The 13,303-nt window shown below is 49.6% G+C and overlaps 1 protein-coding gene across 2 annotated transcripts in view; it reads right to left on the reverse strand.

Moving 5' to 3' along the window:
* Nucleotides 1-7,481: 7,481 nt before the first annotated feature.
* The window catches only part of Serpina1 (serpin family A member 1), a 9,101-nt gene continuing 3,279 nt past the window's right edge, over nt 7,482-13,303 (reverse strand). For both annotated transcript variants that reach the window (XM_010609181.3, XM_019205256.1), the window contains exons 2-5: nt 11,203-11,837; nt 9,844-10,114; nt 8,567-8,714; nt 7,482-7,745 (exon numbers count right to left, since the gene is read on the reverse strand). In XM_010609181.3, the coding sequence (XP_010607483.1) occupies nt 7,554-7,745; nt 8,567-8,714; nt 9,844-10,114; nt 11,203-11,837 (1,246 nt within the window). In that variant the 3' untranslated portion in view covers nt 7,482-7,553. The remainder of the gene's footprint in view (nt 7,746-8,566; nt 8,715-9,843; nt 10,115-11,202; nt 11,838-13,303) is intronic.

A 13,303-nucleotide genomic window follows, 5' to 3' on the forward strand; every position in this document is an offset into this window, starting at 1 on the left:
GAAAAGCAGAGGAGGTCTCTGTGGGGGAAAGGTGCAACAGTGGGGGCTCGGAGGAGGGAGGACAGATGGTCTGAGGCCATCGCTGCCGCCCCGGGGCAGGAAAGGAGAGAAAGGGAGCAAACCAATGTGGAAGTTAGGCCGCTAAAAGAGAAGCCAAAGGGTCTGCAGGACTTACCTGAGGAAAACCGAGTGGGAACATCGAGAGGAAAGGAAACCGAACACCAAGCGGAAGAAAATACTGACATGAAGCATTCTGTGACCCTTTGAGAAAAAGAATCGGAATGCAGTTCCCTGCGGGGGAAGGCTCTTGGCTCGAAGCAGCTGCTGGAAGGAAAAGAGCAGGCACTTTCTGGGGAGAGTGTGTGGGACCAAGCTGAGGGGAAGGAGGCGTTTGAAATTCATATTAACCTCGCCAAGGAGGGTAGCTTGTATATTTAGAGATGTTTTCTTTTTATTTATTTATTTATTTTAGAGATGTTTTCTTCACGGTGTTGCGGTTCATGAGGCATCTGAAAGGTTCCCCCTCAAATTATTAGATATTTCCAAATATTTTTAGTAGGATAATACTTTTTTACAGCCTGTGAATCAGAAAAAATATTTAGTAGCAGCTCATATTTTTCTTTAGAATAGAAATACTCTGAGAGGGAAGATTGAAGTTATTTAAACTAAATTTTAGGCACATTTCAGAGCTACCCCTTAGTGTTTGGCATTCTAAAGAAAAATATGAGCATGCGCAAATGAAAAGAAGCTTCTGAAACCACAAACTTCCACTGTATGTGATGCTATGCTCTAGTGGGAAGGAAAACCTGGGTGACCCAGAGACTGACCCAGATGAGTCAATTATTCACAGCCTGGACTCCGAAGTGTTCGGCACGAGTGTGACCAGGACGCTGAACACAACAGGTTGTTTCTGTTCTAACCAGGCTCTGTGACAGTGGCCCATTCTGCATAAGCTTCGTTTTCAGTGCTGAGAACTGGACCTGTGACAGTCACACTCAGCTCCAGCTCCACATGATTTTCAGTTTTGTGTCTTGAGACAGGATCTGGCTAAGTAGCTAAGCTGCTCAGGCTGGGCTCAGACTGAGAGCTGCAATAGCCCAGGTGCAGAGCACCGCACCCAGCAACACACGCTGACACAGGCTCGGTTCAGCCAGGCCTGGCTGGATACATCTGAAATCTCAGCATCTTGGAGGCTGAGGCAGGAGGATTGAAATTTCGAGTCCAGCTTGGGCAAGCCTGGGGACTTAGTGAGAAGCTGCTTCAAAATAAGAAATTTAAAAACAAAGATGGGGATGTCACTCAATACCAAAATGAAAAAAACAAAAAAATCCAAAATACACCTTGTTTTAATGCTGTTGCACATGTTACTTATAAGTATTATTGAAGATCTGCACTTTGACAGTGTGGTCGGTGCTGCCTAGGGCTTGTTTGGTGGTGCAGTTTTTCCTGTAATTTCTCTACTTTTCATAGTAAAAGTCTGAAAAAGAGATGAGAGGCAGCAGTATGAACTATCCAAGAAAAGCTTCCTGCACATTTACAGGCTCCCAGGCAGATGATGCAAACTTACTCCACTTCTTTGTCAGTTTCATTTTCTCTCCGAGTTGAGGCTCTGGCCAGGCAGGGCCGTGGTGGCTGTCAGCGCCCAGGCCTTTCTGTCCTCAGAGATGGCAGAGTTAGGGGACAGAGGCCCAGAGGGTGGAGTGGCCCATGGGACACTGCCCGGCAGGGGGCGCAGTTCTCCTGGTTGTGAGAGTGGAACCCACAGAAGTGAGAATGAGGCTTCTTGCTGCTGTCCCCCTGTGCTTCCTCTCTTGCAGGGTCAGCGTTCAGACTGCTTAGGTTTGTTTTATTGACATTTACAGATGTGAAGAGTGTAGACTGTATTAAGGCTGTCCTACTCTCTGGGAAGCTTCCTTAAGAAGTATTGCATTACTTGAGAGTAATTAGTAGATGCTAAACATCTGGTTCCAATTTTCTCCAAATAATTTAAAGATATCTTTAGTTTATATAGGTTCAGCTTCACTAAACTCACTAATCCCAACTCCAAAGTGCCCCCAATTCCAAAAAGTGTAAGTGTTGACATTATAGATTTTGGATTTTTGTATTAGGGCCAGTGAAGTCTAAAGAAATACTCCAAAATAAGACAGATCTGAAAGTGAACATACTTTTGGTCCTAAGCATTTTGGGTAAGAGATACTCAGCCTGTATTTTGAGCATAACCAATATCATTTTTAGGGAGGAGGTTGTGTTCTCAAAAGATCTTCACTTAATGCAATGGTCTCAAGGTCCATCCATTTTCCTGCAAGTGGCACACATTCCTCCTCCTCTATGACTAAAATCCCACATGGATGTGCACCTCGTTTCCTTTATCCACTTGTCTACTAAGGGCATTTGGGCTGTTTCCAGAGCTTACTTTTGGGAGATCTCTTCTGAAATCTTCGTGTTTTAATGCAGACTACATAAAGGCATAGGTTACTACATATTCTTTAGTTTATACCACACATCTATTTATATTTAGCTACATATTTATATTCTGGAATTTAAAATGTTCTTAGTTATTTAGACAAATATTTTTATTTTTTTCTGAACTTTTATAGAAAGAATATCTCTGAGATTTGCCAAATCTGCAAACGTAAACCATATATGAAGAACTGTTTTCGTCAGAAAAATGTTTTTTGAATTACTGAGAGGGAACTTTAATCGGATTTTCATAACACAAATGAGTATTCATGTTTCAGGATTGAGTTCTCTTTGTGCTCTCATTTCGAGATAAAGAACAGTCGGAGAACTGCTCGGCATGTGTGATTCCCGCAGGTGGAGTTTTCAGCGGATCATAGTGGTGGTGGATGAGTTGCTCATCCGCATGTGTATTAATGAATTTGTCGACCTACTAAGAGCTCTTTATGCTATTATTTATCTTCAGAGAATTTTTTCAACCTGACTTCTTTGTGAGGCAGACAGACCAAATAATCTCTATTTTATCATGTAGGTGCGGCAGAAGAGCCAGAAGGTACAAGAGATATGAGTGCGTTCCGGTTTCCCGCCTGCAGCGGTGCCTCCCATAATCCACCTGGCCTGACTTCCGGTGGGCCTGGCCATCTTCTTTTGAAACTTATGTCACAAGTCCTACCGCGCGTTTGCGCGCACCTTTGCCGCGTCACGTATGGCGGCGCTGGACTTGTAAAGTCCTTTAAACCTTAGGTGATTCTCGGATAGACTTGAAGCACTTGAAAGAAGCCACGGGCACCATGAGCTGGTACTTTATCACAAAGCGGCCTTTCAGAAGAAGTCAGGTATTTCTTAGTTGTAATTTCCCTGAATTTAATAAAAATATTATTAGTTGTTTTGGAAATTGCAGGAGTCGGATAAGCATTTGCTCTATAACCTACTTTTTTCCTTCTCTAATTTGACTGACCTAATTTAAACTAGAAACATTTAATTTATCTTTTGTCCTAATTTGCAAAGGTAAAGAAAGGGAAAACAAGAAATGCTAGTCTGGATCTTTGTGAGCTTTTTATTTCCTTCTCTGATTTTCAAGCTCATTTAAGCTAGAGATGTGGTTTATCTTTTACCGGTAGTTAAATGATTTTAGAAAATTGGTCCGAAGTAAACATGAGTCATCTTTAGAGAACTCTGAGTCAACAGCCGAGGACAGGGTTGTCCGGGAGGTCACAGGGCCCCGAGACCGGATGTGTGTTTGGTTCTCTGCAGTTGTCTCCTGTGCACGATCGGGTGACCGCCGCCACAGTCGGGATGCAGCAGTCTTATCACAGGGACCCTGTGCTGCCCTTTCCCAGCCATCATTACCCTCCTACCTCCCACCTTAGTCCCTGACAGCCGCTCTGTTCCCCAGCTTTGTTGTTTAGTCATTTCCGGAATACTTTTCGGGCGGAAGCCTCTTGGGACTGGTCTTTCTCACTTGGCACAGTTCCCTGCAGCTCCGTCCAAGGGGCCGCAGTATCCATAGTCTGTCCCCTTTTACTGGTAGGGACCTGGCGTGAATGTACATTTAGTCCGAGCAGCTAAGGTATCTATTCACAGGCGTCGTCTGAAACTGAAAACTGCCCCGCAGGAACACACCTGACTGCGGAGCGGGAACTCACCCAGCTGCGCTAGCGTAGCTGTCATTAGCAATGTAGCTGCACTCCCTGCTGTCCCGCCTCTGTCTGATGCGTCAGTATCCAGAGGTTCAGCAGCTGGATCCCTGGGTCCCCATCACGGGGGCCACTGAGACAGGAGCTCCCTTCGACAGCAGCAGCACTAGCCAGGTGTCCGGAACTTAAGAGTGAGGGCACTTCTTTAATTTTCTATACACCCGTCACCAGATCCCTGACATGGAGACCTACTGTGTCAGGATGCTCAGATTGGTGTTAGTTATTGAAGCTGTATACTAGCATCACCTGTGGATTTGGTAAGTTTAGATGTGCCTTTAAATAGAAGCATTTATGTTGGAAGAAAGGAAAAGCAGGACTCGTCCAAATATGCAAATAGAGCTGGCTACATTTGGTTGGTTGTCAATTTTGCTATGATTAACTGTGTATTTCTGACTCATTTGGAAGACTGGATGGTCTCATTGTGTGTTGATGGTTAAAATGTTTTCTGAAGTGGCTGAGATAGTGCTGCTTCACAGTGTCACCTTTCTCCCTAACCGCTCTTTAGTGCATTTGAAAGGAAGTTGTCGTAGAAGTTCGTATTAGAGCTTTTAGAGAGCCCCCTGTCTGCCTGCCCATTACTCTTTCTCTGTGACCATGCAGGTGCTTAGTTTACAGTGGGGCCTCATCCCCATCAACCCAATGTAAATTGAGAATGTGTTAAATCCATACCTTAAAACAATAACTCTGTTGACTATCTGAAATTATATTGTCTGAATTATGTTGACTATCTGAAACTATTGCCATTGCCATTTCATTTGTGTGGAAAAACTAAGGTAAAGGTTTTTCTAAGGTAAAATCAGGATACATGGTCCTTCAGTTTGAGCATGTAAAAAAGTGTTTTTGTTGTTTTTTGTTTTGGTACCAGTGATTGAACTCAGGACCTTGTGCTTGTGAGGCAGGTGGCAGCACCACTGAGCTACATCCTGGCCCCAAAAAGTGTTACATTTTGAAAAGGGAACGTGTGGTAGATATTTATGTAGTATGTCATCACATACATAAAATACTTTCTGTCACATTTTTGTTTTGTTTTTGGTACCATGGATTGAACTCAGCTCTTTGCTCTTGCAGTCTCTGTCACAGGTTGAGTCTGACCAGAAACCCCCTGCAGAACTGGGGATTAAACCCAAGGCCTCACACATTCTAGGCAAGTGTTCTACCCAAGCTGAACTTGCCCTAAATTTATTATCAAATTATCTTACACAATTCTTCACAAATAGAAAACTAAATAGAGCTGTAAGCAGTCTTCCGCAAACCCGTAATTGAAGTTTGACATCAAACATGGTTTTGCCAGTCTGGTTCCCTTTCCCCCACTATTTCAAAGTATACCTTTCTAGCTCATGACAGATATATCAGAAACGAGCATGTCTTAGAGAATGAATCATTCCTTACTGTTATCTGACACCCAGCGCATAGTCATTTCCAGATTGTGTCAGTGCTGTGACTTCACACCCTTGGTTGATTCAGTCCCAAATGTCACATTTGCTTGGGTTTCTGTGCCAATGGATTGGTTTCCTCTACTGTTAGACCACTCACTGCCATGTCCCTGCCTTGCCCTGTGAGAGTCCTGTAGACTGTGTCCCTGGCACCCAACTGAGCTCAGCCAACCCCTCCCCTGGACTCTCCAGGACACCGCCAAGCCATGGCACCTACTCGTCTCTCACAGAGTGACAAGTTGGGTGCACAGAAGTCTTCTCTGGGCTGGGGCTGCCCAGAAGCTGGTGTGTGAGAGCATGCAGATTGGGGGCCCCAGGCTGCAGTGGTGGGTACACCCAGAGGAGGCGCTCTGGGCTTGAAGCCTGGCACTAGTGGTTCTTAGTGACTTCTGCACCAGTTCCAAGCGGCCCTCTGCAGGGCAAGGGAGTGGGGCCCTGTGGGTTGGAGAAGGAAGTGAGCCTGTAAGCCAGAGAGGTTTGGCTCTTTCATTCAGGTCACACAGCAGGTACGGGTCAGAAACAGGGCTTCACAATGATGTTCAAATCGTTGCACGTGTGGCACTTGGAGGTCTCTGTGTGTCACCTCAGGAGAGCCCATCGCGTGTTTGGGAAGCAGCTGAGATCCACTGCTAGGCTGAGCCATGGGAACTCACATGTATCTGTGGATGTGGATGTAAAATGTAACAATCTGGTGGCTCAATAGTGTGCTTTAAATTCCCATGACTTCCAACAGTGGACAGAGGGTGGGTGTTAGTTAGTGCCCTGGACTGGGCAGTACATCCAAGGACAGAGATCCAGGGGAGAGTCCAGGCAGCAGGAGACCCTGGCAGGCCCAGTGGGCTCCTGGCTGCTGCAGCCTTTCATCAGGGCCTCAGCCAGGACGGAGTAGCCTGGCCATGTGACAAAGCCCATCGCACATCACCAGCCCCCAGTGTTCCTGAGAGACCACAGGGAGGCTGTCGGGGGAAAGCGGGTGCATGTAGCCCTAGGCTGAGCCTAGCCAGGGACGAGCAAGGAGGGGCTTGGGAATTAACAGGTGCTGTCCTTCATCTTCCATAGCCCAGGGGTCCAGGACATGACCTTCCAGAGCCACCTGCAGCACCATGGCCACATGTACAATGAGGAGAAGGAACATGGGGTGAGGGCTTTGGGCCTGGTGGCCCTGGTGAGTTTGAGGAGACAGGCTGACTGGACCCAGAGCCCCTCCTGGGGAGAAGGCACTGCTCCTTTGAGGAGATGGGCAAGGCTTCTAGGGTAGCCATGGAGGAACAAGGTACAAGGCCAGTGCCCTGTCTGGCCCTGGGGAGGAAGGGGCTACACATAGTCCAGTGCTGCTGGTCTCATACAATCTCCTCTGAGATGTTGAGACCAGATGGTGAGGTGACTAAGTGCAGTGGAAAAAAAAAAAAAAGAAAAGAAAAAGGAAAGAAAATGGAACAGATAGTGCACATGATCTTCTTCCCCCTTGTGTGGCTGGAGATGCAGCAGCTCCACGCCAGGTGGAGAGCAGGCAGGAGGGGCAGCAGGGTGGGTGTGACCAGGCCTGCAGGGGGCACTAAAGTGTGGACAGTGATGGCAGTGTGTGTATTGGGGGTGGATTCACTCAGGGACACGCAGAGGACCCTAGGTGAATCCTGGGGACTAGAGCTGGCATCTGGGCCACACAGCTCCCTCATGATTCCCAGGCAGGATGGTAGATTTTGGGGGTCAGAGGGGCCCAGGGCCTGTGGGATGAGGACTCAGCCATGGTTAGCCCTCCTAGCACAGGCTGCACAGCATAGGACCTCACACCTATGGGTGCAGGGACACTGGGATACGATGTGACCTGGTCCACTCATACCCTCAGGGCAGAAAGGAGACTCAGACATGTGGGGAATGATTGGCAGGTCACACGCAGGCGTTAGTGTTGTTTAATGTCACCAGGGAGGGGACTTGGACTGGTTGGGAGACTGAAGCCTGAGATCGGTTACTTCTGTGTGGGATCCATCACTCTTCCTACAAAGAGGGGACTGTCAGTGGAGTGGTCAATGATGATGACGATGAATGGGTGGTTGAAGTGCACGTCAGGGGGCAAAGACATGGGTACTGCCTCCAACACTGTGGCCCCTGCAGCCTCTGTTCCCTTCTCATCGATGGTCAGCACCGCCTTGTGCACGGCCTAGAAGGGAGAGAGGCAGAGGCAGGCGCTGAGGCTGGGCAATCCCCACCCAGGCTGGAGCAAGGCCCGAGTGGGAGCTTTTACCCAGCACGGCCTCACAAGAGCCTTTCTCTTCCTGGTTGGTCCTGCACTGTCCGAAGTTTCTTCCCTGAATGGTAATGAGGCCTCTCCCATCTCAGCCCTTGCTGACCCAGCCAGCTTTCATGTCAGCCCCCATTGTAACCACCATCTGTCACATCCTGAGTACAACCTTCATATTCAGGAGAAGGTCATGTGGATGCCATGTCTCTCCACATGTCTCCCCATTCCAGGATATGGTACTGAGCTCCCGAAACAAGGACTAGGCTGGTGACACTCACTTTTCCAGACCCTATGAGTGCATAGCCCACACTGAACTATATCTGCTCCTTGTCACCTTTGATTTTCCTGAACCACTGGTGTCTTTGGCTGAATGCATTCACAACTGAGACCTAGTGGGTCACTGGTTCTGGAAGATTCTAGAACATTCTGCACAGTGACTGAGGTTAAATAAGCCCCTCTCTATGAATGTGGGTGAACTGAGGCCCAAGGACCTGAAGGTCCTAAGGAAAGATGAAATTGAACAGAGGTTCCCTACAAATCTGGCAGCACAAGAAGCCGCCTCCCAAGCTTTGTCCTCTTACTGTGCTCTGTCCCAGTGAATCCTGTGTTTCCTTTGGAGGAACTCAGCCTGGGCCTGGCACGTGTCCCTGCTGCCTTTCCTCATCCTCTTGCTGACTCGTGTCCTACACCCTGTTTTGCCCCGCGACACCTACAACATCACCTTTGTCGTGTGACCTTACCTTGGAGAGCTTCAGGGGAGCATCCTCCGTGACTCCTGAGAGGTTAGCAGCATTGCTGAAGACTTTGGTGATGCCCAAGTTGCCCAGGACTGTTTTCAGGTCATAGTTTCCAGAAATGGACAGTTTGGGGAGATGTATAGTGACGGACCTGGCATGTCAGAGGAAAAGTGGGGATGCTCAGCATTTCTCGGGTTCTGACAGCATTGCGTGTGTGACAGCGTTTCCTTTCTGCTTGTGTCTCCCATTAGTGTTCTGTCCCTGCACGGCAGGATGAGACACTGCCTCGATTTGTTGGAGTTTCATCTCCTCTGTCACAGGGGCAGAGAACATTAACATCATGGGAACCACTTGTCCTGGCAGCCTCTGCCTCCTCTGCAAATCTCCGGACAGCTGCAGGCAGGCATCATCCTGCCCTGCAGTTTGGTCACCCCTCTCCCCCAGCCAGGGGCCTTCTGTGGCCTGACTCCCAGGGGAGGATGGGTAACCGTGGCAGGGGCTTAGTGGCCCTTACTCAGAGCAGAGATAAAAGGAACTTCATAAGGCTGAAGGCCCAGCTGTGGTCTCCATAGGGAACAGATGGCCCTGTGCTGGTGAGCAGTTCCAGGAGAAGCCTGGACTTCTGATCTCAACCTGGACGCAGGTACCCTGAGAAGGTGATGGTGACACCATAGTGACACTTTCCAGCTCACTCTTACACTTGAGTACATTTCCATGTGTGTTTGCAGTGAACTCTGTGCAAAAGGGCCACACGATGCTGCCTCAGTTATGATGCATCAACCTGCTCCTGTCTGTGGTCCATCTGGGGACCCAATAACCCACACTGCAAGTGACAGAGAAGAGGAGCATTCTGCAAAGTGCCCTGCACTTTCCTGTGGTGGCCTTTCCCATCTAGGCCCTCTCCACCCAATGACAGTCCAGCCCAGATGCCACACTCAGCTGTCACCTCTGCCTGGTGCTTCTGAGTTCTGCCGTGACATGTGCTGCTACTGTCCCTGCCCCAGGCACTGGGCGTTGAGAAGAGATTATGTCCATTCTGGGGAAGGAAGTCCACCATCCCCCACCATCCCCCAGCAGGCCCCTGCTTCCTCACTCTGCCCATTGCCCCCATCAGAGCCTGGCCAGAGCCACTGGAACTAAGGGCTGCCATTGTTTTGAAGGCCCAAGGTCATTTACGGGAGCTGAGGCCCAAGGGATGTGGCCTGCTCCGGTCAGCGTGCCCTGGTTGGTTCTGAATTGGCTCAGGGGTTGCGTACTCTGCCCACCGGCTGGGGACTTACATTTTCTGTGTCTTGGAGAGGAATTTGTCAATGAGCTCCTCGGTGAGCGTTTCCTCCAGGTGCTGCAGTTTCCCCTTATCCGGCAGGAGGAAGAGGGCAGTGACGTTGCCCTGGTAGTCCATGAGCAGCACCCAGCTTTGGATCGTGGTGCAGTGAAACACTCGAAAGATGCCCAGGCGTTTCATCATGGGCACCTTCACGGTGGTCTCCTCATTCACGTGGAAGTTCTCTTCCGATGTGTACTCAGCCTCAAAGGGTTTCTCCCATTGGCCTGGAGAGAGGGGAGGGGAACAGAACCCAGGGGTGGGACTAAGAGTAAAGGAGCCTGGGCAGCCCTGGTGATATCCTGTGCTCTGAGCCCGGGCTTCATGGAGGGCGAGGAGGTCTGTAACTGGCCGTGCAGGCCACTATGGAGCAGAGAGAGGGCGATTCCAGGCCACGTGGACTGAGGGGCCATCCTGACTGCACCTAGCAAGCATTTTTATTTGGGTTATATATTTATTTAAGGTCGGATGGAAGACTACAGGTAATTTTGTTACCTCTCCTCTGCTGAACGAGCGTGCCTCACTGCCAGGCTGTCAGGGCGGGCAGGTGACTCTGGGACTCCTGAGCCTACCTTTCTCACTGGGACTGGAGGGGGACAGGAACTGCCCCAAGTCACAGCAGAGCTGGGAGCTCAGTTGTGCTGACTGTGGCCCGGGGACTCCACACTGCCAAACTGTGCCCAGGAATGTGGAGACGGAGGGGAGCCCCAGGCCTGGCCTTAACCCCCACCTCCCTCCTCTGGGCTCCTTTGCTGGGGCTATGGAAGCTGCTGTAGAACCCAGGTCCTTGGGGTCCTGACCCTCCCGTCACCCATGGGCAGGCTGGGGACTGCAGTTAGTAGGTTAGCTATAACAGTCACATGCAGGCCTGTGTGTTATGTGACCTGATTTCTCCTTTTGAGACCTGACAACAATGGCATCATTTTGTCCATGAAAAGATGGGATGATTCTACTTCAAAGAGGTTGATGTTGGCTTGTCCAAAGTCAAGACTAATGAGTGGTGGTAGTTGGATTTAAAACCAAGTTTTTTGTTTGTTTTTCTTTTCTTTTTTTTGATGTGGTAATGAGGATTGAACCCAGGGTCTTTGCAGCAAGTTACATCTCCAGCCTGTCTTTCTCTCTCTCTTTCTTTCATTCTTTCCTTCTTTCTCTCTTTCATTTTGAGACAGGGTCTCAAATTACCCAGGCTGGGCTCACACTTGCAATCCTCCTCCTTCAGCCTCCCATAGTACTGGGATTACATCCCTCTTAGGGATTCCAAAGAGGATTAGGATGATAAAGGCTTGCTGATCTTAGGCCAGTTGTGCAAACTTACCTCTAAAGAAAATGTAATTCACCAGGGCAAGAACTGTGTCTTCATCCAGGCCTTTCACCAAATCTACAATTTTCCCTTTGGTTCTCTCCTGTACATAGGTATTGATCAATTTCATAGCCTCTTCAGGGTTGCTGAAGTTGGCAGGGAAGGCTTCTGCATGGTAATGGTTCTTGGTTTCTTCTGAAAACTTAGCAGTGAGCTTCAGGTTGTGGTCCACAAAGAGGCCGTTGCCTGTGGTCAACTGGTGCTTGCTGTTGGGCGTGTTGAGGATGTGGAGGAGGTCCTTGAAGCCGTTGTGGATGTCATCCTCGGCTGTCTTTGTGAGGTTGAACTGCAGGCCCTGCAGGATCTGATCGTGAGTGTCCCCCTTGGCCCCCAGGGAAAGCATGGCCAAGGCTGAGGCGATGCTCACAGGGGAAAAGAAGATGTTGCTGGTGTTGGACTGCTGGGCCAGCACCCGGTACGTGCTGAAGGCAAACTCAGCCAGACTCGGGGCGATCTTGTGGCAGGAGAGGTGCTTCTTGTCATGGCTATGGGCATTTGTCACCTGTGTGTCCTCAGCCAGGCAGCCAAAGACCAGGCAGCAGAGGCCTGCCAGGAGCAAAAGGCCCCGAAAGACAGAGGATGGCATTGTCCTGCAACACACAGAAAGCACACCGAGCACTGTGTCAGGACCCACGACAGCTCCCACAGGCACCACACAGCAGTGGCCATGGTTTGTTAACCACCTGCCATGTGTCCGGTCTGCACCAAGCACTGCCCTACACCACCACCATTGAAAAAATCAGTAAATCAGCAAAAGGGTCACAACGCTATCCTTCTCTAAGTGCAGTCCTTAAACTACAACAACTCTTCGCTGCCTTGTAACACTCCTGTGGGGAGATGTCTCACCCAGAGGGAAGCCAAAGCCAGAGAGCTTACGGCTCACTTCCCAGGGGAGTGAGTGAGTGGCAGGATCAGTCACACAGCAGCCAGTCCGGGTCCTGAGCCCATGCATGCCTTTGACAGCTCTGCTTTCATCTGCGATGACCTTGAGGTAAAGGTGACACTTTCCCCATTGCACAAAAAAAGGAAACGAGGCACCAGAAAACTAGTGAACCTGATTGAGCACAATTACAAGGGCAATCTGGCAAAATCAGGGTTAAGAATCACTTTGAGCCAGCACAGCCGCTAGAGGGCGCCCACCCAGCACTGTGCAGCACATAGGGAACCCTGAGGCCTAGGGGAGCTGTGTAAAGTCCTGGTGTCTCCACTCAGCCCCACGAGGGCTCCCCAACGTGGAGGCTTTTCCTGAGGGCGCAGCATGAGGCTGGGCTGAGATCCCTGCAGTCAGTTCTCCACCATCTTGCCTCCTGTCATGGCCCAGTTCTGGGGAGGGTGGAGGGGCTCATTGCTCCTTTAAAATGAGAGTTGATGTGGGAAAGTGGGAGGTGGAAAACTATTCCTTAGCTTCAGACAGCCATGAGGGCCAGTGTAGGCTGTGTGAGCCAGGACAAGTCGTGGAAATGCTCCAGTCCTCACTCCGGTCCTCGTGTGTAAAGAGGGATTATAGGAATGTTCTGTGTTATAGGAAAGGTTGCAGAGAGGTCACTGCAACTCCAAACCTTCAGGTGACAGGCCGGTGAGAGCCATGGTTTCATGGCTCGGGGAGGCAGTAGGCAGTGGCAGGGCCCACGGCCAAACCAGCAAGGGCAAGCTGTATCTAGAGATGACAAGTCCTTGTCACCCACGGCAGCACAGAGCCTGCCCTCCCCACAGAGCTCCCTCTACTCCACATCTGTGCAGGCCACAAACTACTGGTCTGCAGCCTCCTGGGGACATCCTGCTTTCTTTACAGATGGGGAAACTGAGGTCTGAGTTGTAGCGAATGTGCCTGAGTTAGCTATCAGTCCCTTAACTAACCACTGTCTCAGCAGAGCACAGAAAGAATTTGAATTGAGGATTTGAAAATGTGAGGGGAAAATCTTGGAGGTAAGAGCCACTGAGTTTCACTTGCATCCTTGACCTTTGGAGAGTTTCTATCCAGTTAGACACCCCCCCCAGAAGAAGAATGAAGAAGAAGAAGAAGAAGAAGAAGAAGAAGAAGAAGAAGAAGAAGAAG

This window comes from Fukomys damarensis, unplaced genomic scaffold (genome assembly GCF_012274545.1).
Source record: "Fukomys damarensis isolate Sample0158 unplaced genomic scaffold, DMR_v1.0_HiC HiC_scaffold_21, whole genome shotgun sequence".
NCBI lineage: Eukaryota > Metazoa > Chordata > Mammalia > Rodentia > Bathyergidae > Fukomys > Fukomys damarensis.